Source organism: Triturus cristatus, chromosome 4_1 (genome assembly GCF_964204655.1).
Source record: "Triturus cristatus chromosome 4_1, aTriCri1.1, whole genome shotgun sequence".
In the NCBI taxonomy this organism is placed as follows: domain Eukaryota; kingdom Metazoa; phylum Chordata; class Amphibia; order Caudata; family Salamandridae; genus Triturus; species Triturus cristatus.
Genome location: NC_140585.1, coordinates 1,129,534,982 through 1,129,556,328, shown reverse-complemented (window position 1 = coordinate 1,129,556,328; position 21,347 = coordinate 1,129,534,982). Strand labels below are relative to the sequence as shown.

At 46.1% G+C, this 21,347-nt stretch overlaps 1 protein-coding gene across 7 annotated transcripts in view; it reads left to right on the top strand.

The window, feature by feature from the left end:
- CADPS2 (calcium dependent secretion activator 2) overlaps positions 1-21,347 on the top strand; it is a 1,645,358-nt gene that overhangs the window by 1,398,477 nt on the left and 225,534 nt on the right. For all 7 annotated transcript variants that reach the window (XM_085654189.1, XM_085654188.1, XM_085654187.1 and 4 more), the window contains one exon: positions 11,783-11,938. In XM_085654189.1, the coding sequence (XP_085510315.1) occupies positions 11,783-11,938 (156 nt within the window). The remainder of the gene's footprint in view (positions 1-11,782; positions 11,939-21,347) is intronic.

Sequence of the window (21,347 nt, the reverse complement as noted above, 5' to 3'; positions counted from 1 at the left end):
CTGCCCATACTTTACAGTATTTGCGGGCACCTGGATCTTAGGAACCATCTCCCGTTCTCCCAGGGACACTAAAGTGACACCCGCCCACTCCCTTCCCTTAGTTAAGGGCATCTCCTCCCCGAGCACTACACTAGCTACTCCGGGGGTCTTTCCTCCAATGGGAGGGGGTGGTCGTTTCAGGCACTTCGGATCTCCTTTATAGTGTCCAACGCCACCGCACTCGTAGCAATGGACAACCCTTGGCTGCTGACTCTGGCCAGGATTAGGGTTTCTGGGTGGGTTAGCCCTAGGGGTGAATCCTGTTCCCTTCCCTTGGAAGTTATTTTGGGGGCCTTTGGAGAACCCCTTTTTCTTTTCCCCTCCCTCTTTCTTCTGGGGGGCGCCCTGTCCGGCCTTTTGAGTATCCCCTCCAGTCCCCCTTGTGGACACCCGGGTACTAGCCCAAATGTCCGCCTCCTCAGCAAGCTTCCGGGGACTGGTCAGCTTGCTATCCACCAGGTGTTGACGCAGTTCAGGGAAACATTTCTCGAGCAGGTGTTCCTTCAGTACTAGATCAAACAACCCCTCGTAGTTCCTCACTTCACTGCCCTGAATCCAACCCTCTAGTGCCTTCTTTGCATAGTCCAGGAAGTCCACCCAATTCTGTGTGCCCAGTTTGTGACTACCCCTGAACTTCTGTCTGTACTTTTCGGGTGTTAGTCCAAACTTCCTTATGAGCGCCAGTTTCATGGTGGGGTAGTAGGTCTGCTCATCCTCTTCGAGGGCCAATAAAGCATCCCTACCAGCTGGAGGCATGTACTTGTACAATCCCCCTCCCCAGTACTTCTCTGGAACCCCATGGGCCCTTAACGAGACCTCATAGGCCGCTAGCCACTTGGCGATATCGTCACCCACCCCATAGCTAGCTACTATGTCCTTTGGCAGGTAGGGTTTGGGTTCCCTGGTGTACTCTCGTTCTTCGCTGCCACCGTTAGGTACAGGGTGTGCCCCGATTCTCAGGATCTGAAGATCTATCTCTTTCAGCCTTATCTCATGAGCCATCCTCTGTTCCTCCTTCTCCTTCTCCAGCCTTGCTAAGTCCCATGTGAGCTGTCTTTTCTCCCTCCGGTCTGTTAACTCCACTTCAGACAAGCCACCGCTAGAGGCACTGCTGCCCTTCCTGGAAAGTGTCCTGGGCCCCGCTGACAGGTTCCCCACCTCAGGTTGGTACAAACCAGCTCCCTCACTGTCTGGCTCTCTATCCCTGTCCTCCTCCTCAGCCTTGCTTTCTCGTCGTGCCTCCCCCCAAGCCCTTAAGCTGGTTTGGAGTGCACCCTTCTTTGCTCCTGGGGGACAATACACCCCCTCCCGCTGGCAAAACTCCCTGAGTTGGGCCACAGTGTACGTTTCTAAATTCTCCAGTACAAACTCCATCTTGCCCACTCAGGTCAGAGGACAGTTATTTGCAGTAACAATGCAGGGGGGTACCTTTAATAATACCTCCTCCCACCACCAGAGTAAATTTGGAAAAAACAAAAACCCACAATTAGGAAGGCCGCTTTGAGAAAACTCCCGGTGTAGGCCTATGGACTACCCACAGTTATTGTTGAGTATACGTAGGCACAGCTCTATCCCACCACTGAACACCAATTAATGTTGGAAATACTCCACTCCCACACCGGTAAGGGTTGGTGGTAACGGAGTCTTTCCGGAACATACAGTGGTAGCTTGGCTCGAGTGGTCAGGAATCAGGCACCGTGCTAAGCATACGATATACCCATACAATAACCATGCGTGCATCCGTTCCAAAAACGACTCTACACCGTAAAAATTATGAAAATATCTTTCTTTATCTTCTTTTTCTCTTAGTTGCTGATTAGATAAATAATACACAATCACAATATACAAAGCTTTTTAAATAGTGCAGGTCAAATAAATACTGGCTTAATGATTCAATAAATAGGGGTGATCATAAATAAGGAAGGCATAAATATAAGTGCAAAACATACAGGCAATTAAATATTCTGAGGCAATAAATACTGCAGACCAATAAATATTGTGCGACAATAAATACTGTGGAACAATAAATACAGTGAAGCAATAAATAGGTTAAATACAATAAATACAGTGCCCTCAATAAATAATTAAAAGCTGACAGTGACACTCATAGAATCAGATCACGTTTGAGATTACTATGGGCTGATTTGGCCCAGTCACAGCTTGTGGGGATGTGGAAGGCTTGAGGGTGTCTACTCCCTGGCTTGGACAAGGCTGAGGCCTAAACTGAGGTAGATCAAGGGGGAAATACTAGAGACCTGGCTCTCTCACTCTACACAACCCCTCTGAATTAGTCTCAGCTCACCCCTGGCACAGTCCAGCTGGTTCCAGCACCTCTCCAACCCCTAGAGTAGTCTCTTAGGATTCCACAGGGCCTTTGGCGCCCTCTATTCCACTTACTGCCCTTTTTCTGAAGCTCCGACGCCGCTGGAGTCGTGTCGACGCCGTGAGGCGGTTCCGGTTCGATGTCGGCGGCCTCGGCGCAACGTCAGTTCTTGACGACGCCGGTAGGCGGTTCCGGTTCGATGTCGGCGGCCTCGGCTCGATCTCGACCTCCGATTCGATGACGTCGGGCAGTCTTGGCTCGATGTCGACTTCGGGCGGCTCCGGTCCGATGGCGACCTCAGGTTCGATGACGTCGGCCGGCCTTGACTCGATGTCGACTTCCGGCGGCTCCGGAGTGCGATCCTCACTCCCGACCTCCGGTGCTCCTCTCCTCAGGTTCCGGCGACTCCGGAGTGCGACCTCCACTCCCGACCTCCGGCACGATTCCCTTCAGGTTCCGGCGACTCCGGAGTGCGATCTCCACTCCCGACCTCCGGCACGCTTCACCTCGGTCTCCGGCGACTCCGGAGGGCGGACTTCACTCCCCCGTCGACGCCGCTCACTCGACCTCGGGTGACTTCCTCCTCGACCTCTGGTACTCCTCACGACCTCCGTCGGCGCCCTCTCTCGACCTCTGGCGGCTCCGGGTACGACGTCTGCTTTTCCAGTCAGCGCCGCTTCTCCACCTCGGGCTCCGGGTCTCCAGGCTACTCGACGTCGGACTCCAGGGAAACCAGTATCCAGGTCAGGATCTTGCTGTTCTTGGTTTCTAAGGCCTGTTCCTGCTGTCCAGGTCCTTAAAATGGTTTTTCTTGCTTCTTCCCACACAGGGCTTCAGGCTGGGCTCAGTCAGTAGGGACTAGTATCAAGGGTGGGTTTATGGACCCCACTCCAGGCACAAGTTTCCACCCCTGCTGCCTCACTCCTTCCTCCTTCAGGTTTCTGCTGCTCACTCTTCACCAGTCAGGTGCCAACTGCCAGCTCCAACTGCCAACTCTCTGCCTTAGCTTCCCAACATTCTAAACCGCCTCCAACTGTCACAGGGTTCTGGAATGTTCTGGAAGGTGCTAGTAGGTTCCAGTGGGTGCTGGTGATGTCACAGGTGGCCACCATTTTGTGCTCCAGGCCCTCAGACAGAAGTTCCAGGGGTAGATAAAATGGCTCCCTGAATCTGCAGCAACACTAAAAAATTTGGTGGTTCCCAAAAAGGAAAAATTCAAACAGGGTTTGAGGCAAAAGTGGGACAAAATAAATAATGATGAGGAGGGACCACCCGAAAGGCTGACAGGTCTAACAAGAGTAGTAGTAGGGAGAGTAGTATAGATTGAGTAGTAGAGAGTGAGTAGTAGCGAGAGAGTAGTAGAGAGTAGTAGAGAGAGAGTAGTAGAGAGTAGTGGAGTAGTAGAGAGTGAGTAGTAGAGAGTAGTGGAGTAGTAGAGAGTGAGTAGTAGAGTGAGTAGTAGAGAGTAGTAGAGTGAGTAGTAGAGAGAGAGTGGTAGAGAGTAGTAGAGAGTGAGTAGTAGAGAATAGTAGAGAGTGAGTAGTAGAGTGAGTAATAGAGAGTAGTAGAGAGTAGTAGTAGGGAGAGTAGTATAGATTGAGTAGTAGAGAGTAGTAGAGAGTGAGTAGTAGAGAGAGAGTAGTAGAGAGTAGTAGAGAGAGAGTAGTAGAGAGTGAGTAGTAGAGAGTAGTAGAGTGAGTAGTAGAGTGAGTAGTAGAGAGAGTAATAGAGAGTAGTAGAGTAGTAGAGAGTAAGTAGTAGAGAGAGTGTAGTAGAGAGTGAGTAGTAGAGAGTGAATAGTAGAGAGTGAGTAGTAAGTAGTAGAGAGTGAGTAGTAGAGTGAGTAGTAGAGAGAGAGTAGTAGAGAGTGAGTAGTAGAGTAGTAGAGAGTGAGTGGTAGAGAGTAGTAGAGAGTAGTAGAGTGACTAGTAGAGAGTAGTAGAGAGTGAGTAGTAGTAGAAAGTAGTAGAGAGTAGTAGAGAGTGAGTAGTAGAGAGTGAGTATTAGAGAGTAGTAGAGAGTGAGTAGTAGAGAGTAGTAGAGAGAGAGTAGTAGAGAGCAGTAGAGAGTGAGTAGTAGAGTAGTAGAGAGCAGTCAGTCAGTGTCAGTCAGTCAGTGTCAGTCAATCAGTATCAGTCAGTGTCAGTCAATCAGTGTCAATCTGTCAGTGTCAGTCAGTGTCAGCTAGAGCAGCTCTGCTGTCCTGGTTCTCTGGCTCTAAAGCAGCTCCCTCCATAAAACATTTTTTTTTTAAAAACAAAAGGGATGGGGTCCCGGGGCAAATTATGGCCTCGGGAGAGGGGCTACGCGGCCCCCTTCCCGATTCTTTTTTTTTTAATAAATAAAAATTGGGGGCAGGCCCTGGGGGATGGAGTCCCCAGGGCCCAAAAAATAGAAAAAGAAGGGGGGCTACACAGCCCCCCTTGTAAAACAAAGAAGAACAAAAAAAAACGGGATCGGGCCGGCGGCCACGCCCCCTCCTTACACCACTCTGCAAACGCGCCCCCTGGCGCGTTTGCAGAGGGGGAACTAATTCCCCTTGAATACTGGGGGTCCCTGGGGGCCAACTAGCCCACCAGGAACCTCCAGTATGCGCCAGGGGGCTGCGTTGCAGAGAGTTGTAATGAGGCCACGCCCCTTTTTACACCTCTCTGCAACGCAGCTCCGTGGCGCTTACTGGAGGTACCTGGTGGCCTAGTTAGCTGCCAGGGGACCTCCGTATTCAAGGGGACTTAATCCCCCAACTTAAAACGCGCCACGGGGTGCATTTGCACAGTGGTGAAGGTAGGGGGCGGGGCCTGAGGTGATACTGGGCAAACACACCCTGTGGCGCGTTTTAAGTTGGGGAATTCATTCCTCTTCAATCCAGAAGTCCCCTAGGGGCCAACTAGCCCACCAGGTACCTCCAGTAAGCGCCATGGAGCTGCGTTGCGGAGTGTTGTAAAAAGGGGCGTAGCCTCTGAACACCTCTTTGCAACGCAGCTCCCTGGCACATACTGGAGGTACCTGGTGGGCTAGTTGGCCGCCAGGGGACCTCAGGATTCAAGGGGACTTAATCCCCCAACTTACAACACGCCACGGGGTGTGTTTGCACAGTGGTGAAGGTAGGGGGCGGGGCCTGAGGTTATATGTGTGCAAACACACCCTGTGGAGCGTTTTAAGTTGGGGAATTGATTCCTCTTCAATCCAGAGGTCCCCTAGGGGCCAACTAGCCCACCAGGTACCTCCAGTAAGCGCCACGGAGCTGCGTTGCAGAGTGTTGTAAAGATGGGCGTGGCCGCTGAACACCTTTCTGCAACACAGCTCCCTGGCGCATACTGGAGGTACCTGGTGGGCTAGTTGGCCCCCAGGGGACCGCAGGATTGAAGAGGAATTAATTCCCCAACTTAAAACGCGCCACAGGGCGTGTTTGCACACGTCACCTCAGGCCCCGCCCCCTTCCTTCGCCTTTGTACAAATATTCCTCTAAAATCAGCCGACCTACGAATTCCGATTTACTCACCTGTTATCAGGAGAGAACCCAGTGCTGCATCTTTTAGCCCATCACTGACCCTGAAAAGTAATTCTAAGCGTACTTACCAGTAACTTGTATTTCCTTCCATAGGAATCCATTGTGTGGTTTTCACCAGAAAAGTTTCTAAGTGTCCAATTTTGAAACGTACAAATATTCCTCTAAAATCAGCCGAACTACGAATTCCGATTTACTCACCTGTTATCAGGAGAGAACCGAGGGCTGCATCTTTTAGCCCAGCACTGACCCTGAAATGTAATTCTAAGCGTACTTACCTGTAACTTGTATTTCCTTCCATAGGAATCCAGTGTGTGGTTTTCACTAGAAAAGTTTCTAAGTGTCCAATTTTGAAACTTACAAATATCCCTCTAAAATCAGCCAAAGTACGAATTCTGGTTTACTCACCTGTTATCAGGAGAATACCCAGTGCTACATCTTTTAGTCCAGCACTGACCCTGAAAAGTCATTCTAAGCGTACTTACCAGTAACTTGTATTTCATTCCATAGGAATCCATTGTGTGGTTTTGAGCAGAAAAGTTTCTGTCTATTTTCACAAACTAGAAATATTCCTAAAAAATCATCTGTATGACTTCTTTCAACTGTTTACAGGAGATTGGCCAGTGCTGGATCCAGGATCCACCACTGAGTAAGAAAAAGTAACGATAACACTACTTACCTGCTAAGTGAATTTTCTGCCATAGGATAACATTGGTGATTCTATGTGAACATTTTTTGAAGTGTCAACTTTTAAAATACAATAATAATCCTTAAAAATCACTACTGTAACCAAAACGCTTTTACTCAACTGTTTACAGGAGATGTCCAAAGACTGAATCTAGGATCCAGTCCTGTGGTTAGAAAAGTAATCCATAAAGTAACTAATTGCATTTGACTATAAATTTTCTTTGAGCTCAATGTTGCTTTGTGTTTGAAATTGTGTTGCCCATTGCAACAACTGTAACTACTGTACTTAAGTCTATTGCCTATTTGTAAAGTATTTAAACTAAAGTAATTCATTCTGAGAAAGTATATTTTGTATTGTAAAGTATGATGTAATTTAAAAAAAATCTAAAAAAAAACAGTTTAAACAATGTAGTAAATCAGTATAAAAAAAATCAGTATAACAATTAATACATTAAACATTGTCATTTACAAAACCTTTGAAATTCACTGAAAAAAACATAGGTTTCAGGCCTGATATAGTTAGGAATTAGCATTTAAAAAACCTTTGAAATTCACTTAAAAAACCATAGGTTTCAGGCCTGATATAGTTAGGAATTAGCATTTGAAAAACCTATGAAATTCACTGAATAAACCATAGGTTTCAGGCCTGATATAGTTAGGAATTAGCATTTAAAAAACCTTAGATATTCACTGAAAAAACAATAAGTTTTAGGGGTGTTATAGTTAGCTGGACATTTCACTCGAACAAAACCATTGAAATTCTTCCGATATAGTTAGTTGTACTAACTACATCTCGCGCGCACGCAATCCACTGCTGATGATGTCACATATTACATCATTCATGACATGGTCAGTGATATCACTGATGACATCTCAAATGACATCACTGATGACATCATCCATGTGACAATCAGATACACCTCATCATACACTAGTATAACCTTTCATCACTCACTGTAAAATACAGAGTACAGAGTACCAGATTTAAAACCATTGACACACCAATACAAGTTTCTAAACACCCACTCAGTGATTCCTAGATCTATACACACATCTAATCACTTACCTATAGATTCAGTCATACATGCTGTCAATGATCAATAGAACACTATCAAATATACTTCTACACCTATATCGACATTACACACCAGCACACATCCTAATCACTTATGAAGTCATCCTACTCACTTATGCAAACAATGGATCATACTTACTTTTACTTAGCTATACACTTATAAAAACATCACTTCATCTATTCATATAGATAATAGCTCATACTTAGTGTGTTATAAAATCACTATTACAACTATACAGTTGTCCATACAGTCACTCATACAATCACTGAGTCTTATGTATACTTATTTATATACAACTGCCACATACACTGGCTTTTATTTTTCTAGTTTGTTGGACATGTACCATTGAGACATAAATTTGCTCATCGCCACACCCATAAAGATATTCACTCACCCAAACAACTGTTATAACATGAAGTTTTAACTTCATATACCTACTGAATCAACTTTTCACACATCTTTGGGCAGTCAAACACCCCCCACCGAACCACACACACATTCACTCTCCCATACAAATACTCAGTTAACTAATCAATAAATAATATAGACTTTCACGTAGCTAGTAACCAACTAGTGCAGCAGTTTACACAACAACTGACAAAGTGATACAGATATTCACACAGTTTAGTCACTATCCAATATATTTAGTGAGACACTATAAATTTGTCAAGTAAACAGTCAATCACACTGCTACTAAATCCTCCATCCAGATATTTATATTTATATATCCACTCATTCTTCAATGTAAATTGATATATATATAATACATATTTAAATAACGAACCAAACCACATTCACTGGATGATGTCATCAGTGATGTCATTTGAGATGTCATCAGTGATGTCACTGACCATGTCATGAATGATGTAATATGTGACAGTTGGGGACAACTGGGGAGCCCTAAAAGGAGAGGAGGCAATGCGGCGCTCTTCTCCAAGTCTTATTACGCCCTTGGAACCCCATTCCCTGGGTCCAAACCCATTGAAAGAGAGGAGGGTGCTGCTTAGCCCCCCTCCCCAACCCTTATTAGGCCCCCAGGTCCCCGTCACCCAGCACTAAAGTACATAGTTAAGGGGCAGGAGGCATGCGCCCCCCTCCGAACCTTTTTGGGCCCCGTTAACTTCATGCCCTGGGGCCACATGTAATTTAAAAGGGAGGCCTGAAGGGGCCCCCTTCCACAGTCTTATTAGACACAGCCAACCCGGTTCCCCGGTGCCAGATGTGGGTGACCCTGTGCCCACCTGAGGCCCCCACAAACCACAAGTTGGGGATAACTGGGGATCCCTAGGGCCCCCACAGCCCAAACTAGCTCCCAGCCGGTGGGTCCATATTTATAACTCCCACTGGGTGGGAGCAGACTTGCCTACTCTGTTCACACTTCTGCAGTCAGGGGAGGCATGTTTGCTCCCATTTCCCTTCCTGCATCAGGAACGGGGTCTGTGGGCTATTAAGACTGAGGAAGGGGGCTGCACGGCCTACCGTTTTTTTTAACCAATCACTCCAGGGGGTGGGATCCCCTAGGCTTTTAAAGGCTCAGGTGAGGGGGTCATGCAGCCCCCTTCCCTTTTAAAATAAAAAAACCCAAGGGCTTAGACAGGCTGGGTGAGGGGGGACTCTCCATTTTACAACTTTTCTGCTCTGAAACTTGGTTCTCAGGCCCAAATGGACTCGGGGGAGAGGGGCCCACTCACACCCCCTTTCACAAATTGCTAATTTGTTGGTAAGCTATGTTTTTTGGCGTAATAATGCAGGAGCCCTGTATAATCACAGCAGAAATGTACAATTATTATTTTTTTTAAATCCCCGAAGGGGGGTCCCTCTGGGTATTCCCCACAGGGCATACTGGGACAGGGCATCCATACCAGGTCACCTTCTAATATTTTTTTGTAACTTCAGAGTGACTCCAACAGAAGCGAATTGGGCCAAGGGAAAACAGATCCCTGTGCTGATTCAGGTTAAATATTTCTTATTTATTAAGCTGTTTAATGAATAAGGAAGAGAGATGTAGTAATATGTGCTCTTGATACAACTTGTAGCAAAAATGTTCTTGTTTACAAGGTTCCAGGTGCAGAATATTGAACTACAGTTATTATTAAAATGCGCAGACGGTTGAGGGGCAACTGATGACTTTAAACATATTATTACCTTCTTGGCGTTTGTAGTTCCTGGTCTCATATAGCCACAGAAATGTAAAAGATCCTCATCATTTTGTAGATCTCTTCCCTTCCATGATACAAAGGGCCTTATTACGATGTTGGTCGGATGCACTGTTGCATAATTTGTATGCGACTGCCCTATGGGCGGTCGGGAACATCCATTTTTCAATGGCAGCTTGTGTTGCTGGCAGACAAGGCCCACAGCACAAGCTGCCATGGAAAAAGGATGTTTGCAAACATCCCTGCACAGTGTGGCAGGCAGCTTGCAGTGCCTGCCACAAGGTACAGGGATGTATGGTGCTCCCCTGGGTCCCATAGCGGCGGGCCAGGGGAATGGGGTCCTAATAGGGGCCCCTAAAGTCACTTTCTGACAGCCTTTCAATGTCGTAAAGGCCGACATGAAAAGGCTGTGGGAAACGGACATCATAATCCCAACGGGCGCCATTTAAGTATTATGTGTCCCACCCACGTCCCAACGGGATCTCAGATCCTGTCAGAGGCATCGGTCTTTCTTCCAGGTTGCAGCTGTCTGACCTACCGCATCTTAATGCAGAGGTCGGATTGCTGAGTCCGATGTCGGGCAGATATCCACCGATAGCCTGTTGGTGGGGATCTGCCCGACATCGTAATCGTGCCCAGAGTATCTCGAATTATATCATCTCTACCACTCAGAGCTAGTCTAGTTGTTTGGGTGTTGTGTGACTTGATCACATTTTTGTAAGTTAAAACACAGCCTGGGTGCTTGAGTCCACAGTCCTCGGTGGTTTCACAATCTCTCTTAGATGATGCTACTGCATTTGAGTTTGGATAATGGGGGAAGGGGAGGGGTGAAATAAAAGATGCTTGTGGTACCCAGCATGTGCCATTTTTTAGAAATGATGAGTTCACAGACTTGAGACATACCTAAACTAACATGCTGGTCAACTTATAAAGAGGGAATAATTTGCACAGTCAGTGCCCCTGCTGTCTAGAGAAAGTACAAAGTAGTAATTTGGGCATACCAACTAACAGCAGCGTGTGATAATGCAACTAATTTGAGTTGCTATAGGAACCAGCATTCAACAGCTGGCATGCTCATTTAACTAAGTATACAGAAACTAATATGAAACAATATGCTAATTTAGAGCTAGGCATCATTTATGTTGGAAGCCAGTGGAGAATGAGTATTATTTCTTGCCAGTTCCATATATCTACAAAGCCTTGTCGGGAGGTATGTTTCAGGTTCCTGTTCTTTGCGGTCCTGAGCTCGGGTGCAGTTGGCCATGGTCATTTCTAATGAGAGTATATGCACAGCAGACATATTGTTTGACAGGTTTGTGATATGACAGACCATCCCATTGGCCTAGAAGCTTTTTGAGCATTGTGAAAGCTAATATTTCTCTTTCTCCTCATGGGCAATGTTCCCTGGTGCAACACCAGCATTAAGTATTAACCTGGCATATTTTAGCACTCTGAAGCAACCTAATAAATTCTCTTGAGTAATGACATCAGCCACAAAAATCAATATGTATCATTGGGTGTCTTGTTTCAACTGCTTAGTGATGTTCTTTGCTTATGAAGCCTTGCATAAACTAATCAAAGGTTTTTGGCTTGGTCTGCCAGGAGTGTTTGCATCTGACAATAGAGAGGCACCTGGTGGCACATGCAGTTTCCAGAATCTGGACATTGTAAAAAGAACGCCTGTCAGGCATTGTATCTGTTGTAGTGCAGTAAAGCCATCGTAAGTGGGATGCACTGACAGATAATCCAAAAAAAGAACAAAAGTGATGAGAATGAGTGTCTGGCTCCCCAACCTCCATTTCCCAAACATAGACCTCAGTGCATGCAGACATATTTTGGTGTCCTTGAGCACAGCTTCTGAATGAATAATATATTTTTTCTAAATGTTTAACATCTATATATATTTAATAATTGGCTGCAACCATTCTAGCTAAATGTTACCCACTGATACTCTGGTATGTCAGACAACACTCAATTTTCCTTTCCATTTTAGCAATGGCTCAAGCACTTCAGAAGATCTCTTTTGGAAGCTGGATGCCTTACAGGTTTTTATTTATGATCTGCACTGGCCAGAACCTGAATTTTCACATCATTTGGAACAGCGCCTTAAACTCATGGCTAGTGATATGCTGGAGGCCTGTGTAAAAAGGTAAGACTGACACCAAGGTTTGGGAACCAAAAGGCACACTAGTCAATTACTAGGCATTTACTAGTTATTTACCATCAAAGCCATGTACAGTAGCCATCATTCAAATTCTTTCAGTATTTTTATTTTTTTAAATAGTCGAGTTTCATCAAGCACCAGAAAATATGGAGCCCATGATGTTTTTTTTGTGAAATTCTTGAAAATCATGTTGCTTGCGAGATGAATATGCCAATATATATTTGTGTGATGCCAAACGTTCGTGATAATCAATGCCTTTTTTGTGCTACTGATTTGTTTTATGCACTGTAAAACAATAAGTAGATATGTTTAAAAAATAGTCTGGGGGGCGTGGCCGGGCAAGATGGCCGAGAGGTCGTAATCCTTCTCCGCCAGGAGCTGAAATCGGCGGTCCCCCGGAGCCCCGGGGGGCTGAATTTAGCAGCATTCGGTGGCGGAAGATGTAGCGCGCAGTTTGGAAGCGCTTACCTGCCTCAGCAAATGCGGGATCGTTCCTGATCCGTCCTCGGAAAGATCTCGGGGCCGTGAGTTAAAATGGCGGCTGCCTGGTGGCCTTGAGCTCTGGACCCTGCTGGTGCCCGCGGAAGTCGCCGCCTCCAGATCTCGGCCTCCCATCAATTAATTCCACGTTTGAGGTGAGCCAGGCCTTCGCGTGACATTCGGAGCGCTCTCGCTGCTTTCTCCTGAGGAGCGCACCCGACTGCACGGCTCCGCGGCCCGCATGCCTGACCCTAAGACTTCAAATCTGAGTCGCGTAAAGAGCTTGGCCAGGACATTAAATCATCCATGGAGCAGCTAAGGGCCGATCTGACCGAAAAGCTAACTTCCCTCCAACAAGATGTGGACTCTGTGGGCACCCGGGTGGTGGATTTGGAGGCGCACTCTCAAGATCAAGACAAACTCACATCAGAACTCCGAGATGAGGTCCGATCCCTCCGTGACCAAGTACTCCAGTCGCAACTCAAGTCAGAAGACCTTGAGAATAGGGCTCGGAGAGAGAACATACGGATTAAGGACCTGGAGGAGGGGGCGGAGGGGCCTGACTTGGGGGCCTACCTGGAGGGGCTCTTCCCCAATCCCTCAAAACAAAACTCGAACGAGTTCACAGAGTGGGAGCATTGCAACATGGCAAAAAGAGGAGACATCGAGACATTTTAGCAAAATTCCACTCCTTTAAAGTCAAAGAGGCGGTCCTCGTAGCGACTAGGTCGAAGGGATCCATCTCATTCCAAAACCATTCCTGTACGATCTACCATGATCTGGCACCCGCCACTCTGTCACGGAGACAGTTGTTCAGACCAATCACCTCCAAACTACGAGATGAGAAGATCAGATATCGATGGACCTTTCCATTTGGACTCAGTTTCGAATTCCATAATAGACAGTGCCACATATCGGATCTGCATGAAGGCTTGAATCTTCTTGGTCTCTCCACTGACGACAACGACTCTACCCAAGACAAGACCGGTGACTCTCACAAGACTGCGCCAAAAGCATCGGCGTGGTCGGAGGGTTCACGTAGGGGCCACAGATGAATCCTTGGTGTGTGCCTCATGGAGCGGTATCATCTCGCTGGCTCGAGGGTCCTACACCTAGCAACATCATAACTATGGGATGCTGCTTTGGTCACTTCCTCGATACGATGGGGGAGGGTGGCGAGGGCACACTCCTACTGGCTGCCTTACCCTTCTTGAACTCATGTTAATATCTAGCACTCAGGATACCCTATACCCTGCCCCACGATATGACCGGGAACTGTGGACTTCCCCCCTTGATGATGTCAGATCTACGTTATGCTTGGCTCCCTATGTTTGTTTTATCTATTTCTTCTTTCTCGAGGCCAGTCTTTACAGTATTGAGGCGGGTACATAGGAATAGGACATGCTTACAGCAAGTGGGGCGCACCTTAAAGATATCTCATTTGCGCCTCACAGACGCTTCTCTACTGATCCGTTTTGCACTGCTCCGGGATGGGCGCGGACGGGGCCCTCGGACCTATCACCTCCCCGTACACCTGTGGGGTTTTATTACCCCTACCAGGTAACCGACAATGTTTTTTGTACTGTTTTTCGAATGGTTTGGACTTTGTTCCTTGATTTGGGTAGGTTTGAAAGGAGGGGTGGGGTGGGTCATTGTGGCGGCTCTTTAATACTATGTATAGATTGGGTTACGAATTGCACAGTAATTTTCTATCACATTAGAGGGGTGTGGGCTAGTCCTTGGGGGCAACTGACGACACGGGCCATGTCATGTTTGGCAGGACTCTCATTGAGATGTTCCTTTACCTGCTGACACTATGACACTTACCATAGGCACCTGGAACGTTAAGGGTTTTAACTCTCCTCAGAAACGCCAGAAGGTATGGAAATACATCACTGATCACCACCTAGATGTAGTGGCCCTCCAGGAAACGCATCTAGCTAGACCTGAGGACAACCGGCTTCGTCACAAACACTACCCACTGATTTATAGATCCTCAGCACTAACGAAACACAGGGGGGTTGCACTCTTATTTCGTTCCTCCACCAAATTCCAACCATTGGATGTTCAACACGATAAAGATGGGTGCTGGATTATGCTAAAGGGTCGCCTGATGGGGAAACATTGTACTTTCGTGGTGGTATACGCCCCCAACACTGGCCAGACGATCTTCCTACACACTCTGCTGGGGAAACTAGTGGACTTTTTAGAAGGGCCGCTAGTACTCATGGGCGACTTCAATTTAACGTGGCAGAAGGACTTGGACAGCACCCACCCACAACGCTCAGAAATGGATTCATTCTCCACAGATACTCGACAACCATTTCACGACATGGGACTTTTAGATTCTTGGCGTACCTTATATCCTCACTCTCGAGATTACACATTCTACTCACATGTACATCGCACGTACTCACGCCTCGATTACATCTTTATCAGCCAATCACTCCTAGGCGACCTACAAGAAGCTAAAACATTCCCTCTTTCAATATCAGATCACAGTCTCCTCGCAATTTCTATGTCCTGGCGGGTAAACACTTCTGCCTCTCCCAGGTGGTATTTCCCGACTGCGCTCACACGAGATAAGGACTCCTGCACTAAACTAAGGAAGGCTATCACCACATTTTTCAACATTAACAAATCAGAAGACACATCGGAATTTATCACCTGGGACGCCTTGAAGGCGCTCTTCCGGGGGAAATGTATTTCCCTTAACTCTGCATTAAATTCACAACGCACCAAAGAAAGGGAAATGTTGGAGACGGAACTGGCCTCCACCGAACAAGCTCATAAACAGAACCCCACTAGGCAAACCCTTCGTAGTCTAACAGCGCTTAGCGGTAAACTCCGAGCCATTTATAACAACAGGGCAGAATTTACACTATTGAAATTACGTCACGTATCTTACTCCTAGGGCAACAAGATTGGCAAACACCTTGCTAGGCAACTCAAGGATAAACGAATACTGGAGTACATTGGCGGTATCCGGGGACCACACGGAGACCTTACCCATATTGACGAGGAAAAAGCGGAACTCTTCGGATCCTTTTGCAAAACCCTCTACACTGGGGACCATTCAGATCCAGACGCCCAACGAGATTACCTCCATACCCTGCAACTCCCACAAGTCTCCCCAGAATGGAATGAGCTACTTTCCGCCCCTATCACCACTAAGGACGTTACCTCTGCTATTAAGGCACTCAAACTACATAAAGCACCAGGTCCGGATGGGTATACCGCTCTATTATACAAAACCTTTGCCCCCGACATCGCCCCACATCTTACAAAGCTCTTTAATAAGATGGCGGAGGAAGGCTCAACCACCGGCTCCTTATCGGAAGCAGTGATCACTGTTATACCTAAGCCGGAAAAGGACCCTGAGGCTTGCGCCTCTTACAGGCCTATCGCTTTGCTCAATCTCGAGGCGAAACTATACTCCTCCATCTTAGCTAAGCGGCTGAATGATCTTATGCCCGATCTCATACATCCAGACCAATCGGGATTTATTAAGGGATGCCAAACACACGATAACACCCGTCGCATTGTACACTTAATCGAGAAGGCCAATAGACGCCAGATCCCCGCGGTCCTAGTCGGGTTGGACGCGGAAAAAGCTTTCGATAGGGTAGATTGGGATTTCCTGTTCCTTACCCTCACGGCTTTCGGTTTTGCACCCAAATTCCTCACTATGGTTCAGGCTAATTACCTTCAACCCCACTCTAAGGTAATGGTTAACGGTGCGCAATCACCCTCCTTCTTCCATTCCATAGGCACTAGACAGGGGTGTCCCCTATCCCCCCTACTTTTCACCCTTAGTATCGAGCCCCTAGCAGTGGCAATTAGAGCAAACCCTGTCATTCAGGGGATCCCCTTCACGGGGGAACAACACAAAATCTCCCTTTTCGCTGATGATGTCCTATTATCGCTCGCAGACCCAGCCGCGTCCCTCCCACCCCTACAATCGGAATTAGTTTGATTTGAAACAGTAGCAGGCTTTAAAGTAAATCTCGGTAAGTCGTTTATCCTCAACCTCACTCTCCCGCCAGCAGAACTCTGTAGGCTCCAACCTCTCATGCCCCTCCAGTGGACCACCTCCTCTATACAATACTTGGGCATCCAGATCACACCAAAAGTGGATGGACTCTATTCTGCTAACTTCCACCCCATGCTCGCGCGTATCCAAGCACAGCTCAATAAATGGAAACCCCTCTTCCTGACCTGGCTGGGCCGAATTCACGCCATAAAGATGACTCTTCTCCCCAAGCTCATTTATCTGTTTCAAGCTCTACCCATTGAACTGGAGAGGGACTTCTTTCGGCGCATTAAAGCCATGATCTTGAATTTCATATGGCAAGGGAGGTGGGCACGCTTCTCCTTTTCGATACTTTGTCGCTCCAGAGGGGAGGGTGGGGTCGGACTTCCAGATATTTACTTATATTACAAGGCCGCCCAATTATGCGTCCTGACTGAATGGTCGAAACATGCATCAGACAAACACTGGTTGCATATGGATCGAAGTGTGACAGGACGGACCATATGGGATCTGATCTGGCGCCCCAAACATGACAGACCTAAGAACACCTATATTAGCACCCCTACACGCACAACGCTTAAGGTATGGGATGGACCTCCTTTCCCTCCCCTTTTCACACCGCTGCATTTTAACCCTGCATTCCCCCCAGGCCAACAGGTGGGTCCATTTGATGCTTGGCGAGAGGGAGGATGTCTAGCCCTAACACACCTTTTCCACAACTTTGATCCCCTTACTTTTGACAGCTGCAAAAGGGAATACAACCTACAGGACACACAAAGATATCGCGATAACCAATTACTACATTGGGCCCTCACACCACAAGTACGGGAGGCAGCTACTCGCCCCCTGACAAAATTTGAATCCTTTCTCACTAAGGCGACCGCCATGAAAGGCACGATTTCCTTTATATATAAGTTTCTCCTCACCACTACACACTCTCCACGACCACGATATATGTCAATGTGGGAGGGTATCCTACAACGAGACATCTCAGATGAGGAATGGTCCCATTTATGGTCTGACATCACGAAGTTCAACCACTCCGTCGACCTCAGGAAGGCACACCTTAAGACTATGATGGACTGGTACCTCCATCCCTCCAAACTCCGACAGATCTTGCCCGACTCCTCTGATAGATGCTGGAGGGGGTGTGGGCTACTGGGGTACTTCCAGCACATCTGGTGGGATTGTCCGCACATACGGCCGTTTTGGGATGAAATCCTTGCACATATCAAGGATATGCTGGGATACCCCATCCCGACTAGTATGGCGGAGGTTCTTCTGGGACTTCGTGACCCATCCTTAGAACACCAGACAAGGGCTGATAAAACGATCATGTGGCTCTGTATAGGGGCGGCGAAGATTACATTGGCAGTGGCCTGGAAACAGAGAGAAGCTCCGGCAATTTCCCTCTGGCACTCTAGGCTATAGATGCTCCTTAGCCTTGAACGAATGTCGGACATTTTCAGGGATAATTTTAAGAACTTCGAATTTAAATGGGGCCCCCTAGTCACCTTTCTTTCCCGTGGACTACCATCCCCTGTTTGTCCTTCCTCTATCAGAGCGCTACACCTCTTTCAGATATGAAGTGCAACTTGTCAAGCGACCTGAAGAACCCATTTTTCTTTGCTATGTGCCGCCACCATGTTAAGGGAGGGGGGTGGGGGGTGGAATAGGGTTGGTTATTTACTTTGTGTTAACTGCTCCATAGTTAGGAGCTGTTTTACTTCAACTGTAGTACTTTTCGTATAATGCCCTCGGACTGGAAGGAATCCAGAGCGAGCCATCACAAAGGATGATGGGTCATTTTTGGCTTCATTTGCTGCATTGTGAAGAACGCAGAGACTTACCCTAGGCTCAGTTACGTTAGAAACTGTATCCCTTAATTGTGCACTCCACTGGGATTGGGTCGAGGACTAGCTCTGACGATGTGTATGACTCTTCACAGTTTCAATCTTGTAAACATTCTTTAATGTCACTCATGTGAAGACTATGACGGTAATGCTATATGCTGTACTATGTCAAAAACCTCAATAAAAATATGTTTGAAAAAAAAAAAAAAATGAAGTTATCTTCTCAATGAGTGCCACAACTAATGGATCCTCCCCCTTAGGATAGAATGTAAGCACCAGCAGATAGAACATAGGTTTCACTTCCCTGGAAGAATGGTCAGAAACTGCTCAATATCGTTAGGGCCAGTGTTCAAAGTTTTCATCATTAGGCTGAAGTTTTCCAACTTTTCTCAATTTGCCATGGAAGATCTAGCCCACATCATGCATGTCAGTGGGTAACTTGAACAATTAAAGGCTGGAAAAAGACTCTAGTGTTAAAGGGATACATTGCAAGGGTCACACGTGTAACAGAAATAGGCCTGACCTTTTAATGCAACGTTTGATGTTAGGGAAACTGCTTAGTTTGCATCCGGCTCTAGAGCCTAATCCCTACATTTTGCAACAAGAATCCTTTGAATATACATGAGATGATAGTGCATATTTTGTGGCTGGAATATATCCACTAAGGCCCAATATCACAAGTAATGTAGTGATATCACATTAGGAATTACAGCTACTGCTGGTATTGGTAATTCTGGTTTGTGGTAGTACCAGGGAATCACAAATTATTCATGATGGAATGGGGAGTAACATGACGAAAGCGTGTTATTTCATATTTCTCACCTTCTTTCTCTGCCTAATTTCTCCAGGCTTGACCTGAAGGATTTGTTCCCAGTATTACTATATAGCTCAACATACCAATTGGGCAGAAAAACCAGGATCAGTGTTGCACAGTAATTCAGCTTTGATTCAGTCCTAGATGCCTTTTGATTGATCGATTGTGAGTTGGAAAAGCTTAGTGGTTCAACACAGTCATCATATTACTTTCTGATTTAACCTCTTTTTTATTTTTTAGAAATCAGTGACCTCCAGGGATGCAAGACACAACACTTTAGCTGATATGGGCTCCACAAATTGGGCATATCAGACCCAAATTCCCGGCAAAGGCTTGAATTTTGGTGCCAATTGCTCTGTGCAGGAAGAACATGAAAATTGTAGTCCCTTATATCGCTTTGCAATTATTCTTGCTTTGCTGCCATTTCCCATGGTTGTGCTGCATTCCAAAACGTAGTCACATTTTTGAAGTTTGAAATTTGCTGAGAGCGATGGCCACACTGTCATTTAACTGGTTTCTGTGGCACCACAGGCAGCCTTGGACATAGCTTCAAAAAGGTTTAAGCAGGATGAACCAGGATATCTTTTTAACCGATAATCTTTCTCGAGTATCTACCGCACCTTGTCCAAGAGCTGAGAGTCCAAATACCTAAAAGCCCCAACTTCAAAGAAAACTTCTTCCTGATCATCGTCTCTACAATTTCCAAACTTTTAGGAACACTTCTCAGAGTATCAGGCCATAGACAGAAGTGGACTTCTGTCCTGCTAGGTCATATTCCAAGATGGCCTGAGTTCTTTACCTGCCTGTAACCTTTACAGATGTCAATTCCCTTGAAACTTGAGAATGGTTTTCAGCTCTGGAGATTCAAGTGGAAGCATGATTTCCCTCAGTCTTTCCTCAAGTGACAGGAGTATGCCTGCCACGGTCTCTTCTGCTCTAATATAGGTCCAGGAAGCATTCTGATTTCCAGATTGTGGGCAGCTTCCTTTATGGTAGTATAAGAGTAGTGATTAGTGGTGACTTTTAAGCCTATCACTATGTCTTTCCCATGCTGTCACATCTACCTTTTGGGATTTCTTCGCTTTAGGACTAAACTACCTCAGAAATTCCTGTTTAAAGGTGCATAACACTGTATAGCTTAGCTGTCTGAACTCCCTACGCCCACCCTTAGGGGTCACTTATCAATTGTCCTCCATGGGAGCAAGAAGCTGATGCTCCTATAGGAAGCTCTTCTTTACAGGCCTGCCTATTGTATTTTATCCTTGATATTTTAGTGAAGATGTCAGGAGCCCCTGCCTGTCTTTTAGTGTGATAGCTGCATCAAATTTCCCTTTCCTCCTCACAACTATCTGATATTATATGGGTGGCATTTAATGTTAATGTGATCTCCTATAAAAGGGCCACTGTCCTCCACACAGGGTATTTAATGACATTCTGGGCTGCTGGAAGTTAATTACAGTTGATGTGGAAGGGTCCTGTCTGAGCAGAATTGATTGAGGTAACACCTTTCATGAGGAAGAAGTTAACCTTTCTAGAAATAATTTTCTAACATTTGTTCTAATAATCAAAGGTAACAAATGAACTAGATGTTCACTGTTTAGTAAAAGGTTGCAAAAATGAAATATATGCTATGTACATAGCCCAATATAAACAATGGTGCTGTTTAAATATTGTACATGCTTTAACAAAGGAAAGGTGAGATAACTTCTGCAGTAAATAGCTTTCATTTTTACTACATAAACATACCAGTTAATACAAATTGCATGTTTCATTTCTTAAACGTTATGCAGGTGGGCATTGCGGGCTTCATCACTCCTTACAGTAGGCTTAGTTTCAGAGATAGGCTTAGAAATGTCATACGAATAAGTCTGACATGCTAAAATTAGTGTCACGCATGCAGGACAACAGGGTTCATTTTCAGTCCCTCTGCTGTGTTTTTAAATTCCATATGTGGGTGGTAGAAGGTGGCACTGCATCCCACAGTGAGAATTCAGCATTTATGCCACCTATGAATGTTTTGTGCAGTTTTTCTGTGGGAATTTCTCAAACCCAAATATGGCAATAGCTGTTAGCTAGTTCCACGGGAAACGCCCTCGAAGACAGAGGTATTTAGCTGTTCACAAATACCAGCATTCTAGGTCCATAAAATGACAAGCATCTGCAATGCAATAGGTCTCGCATTATTAAAGTTTGAGCTGTTGGCATTGCTAAATA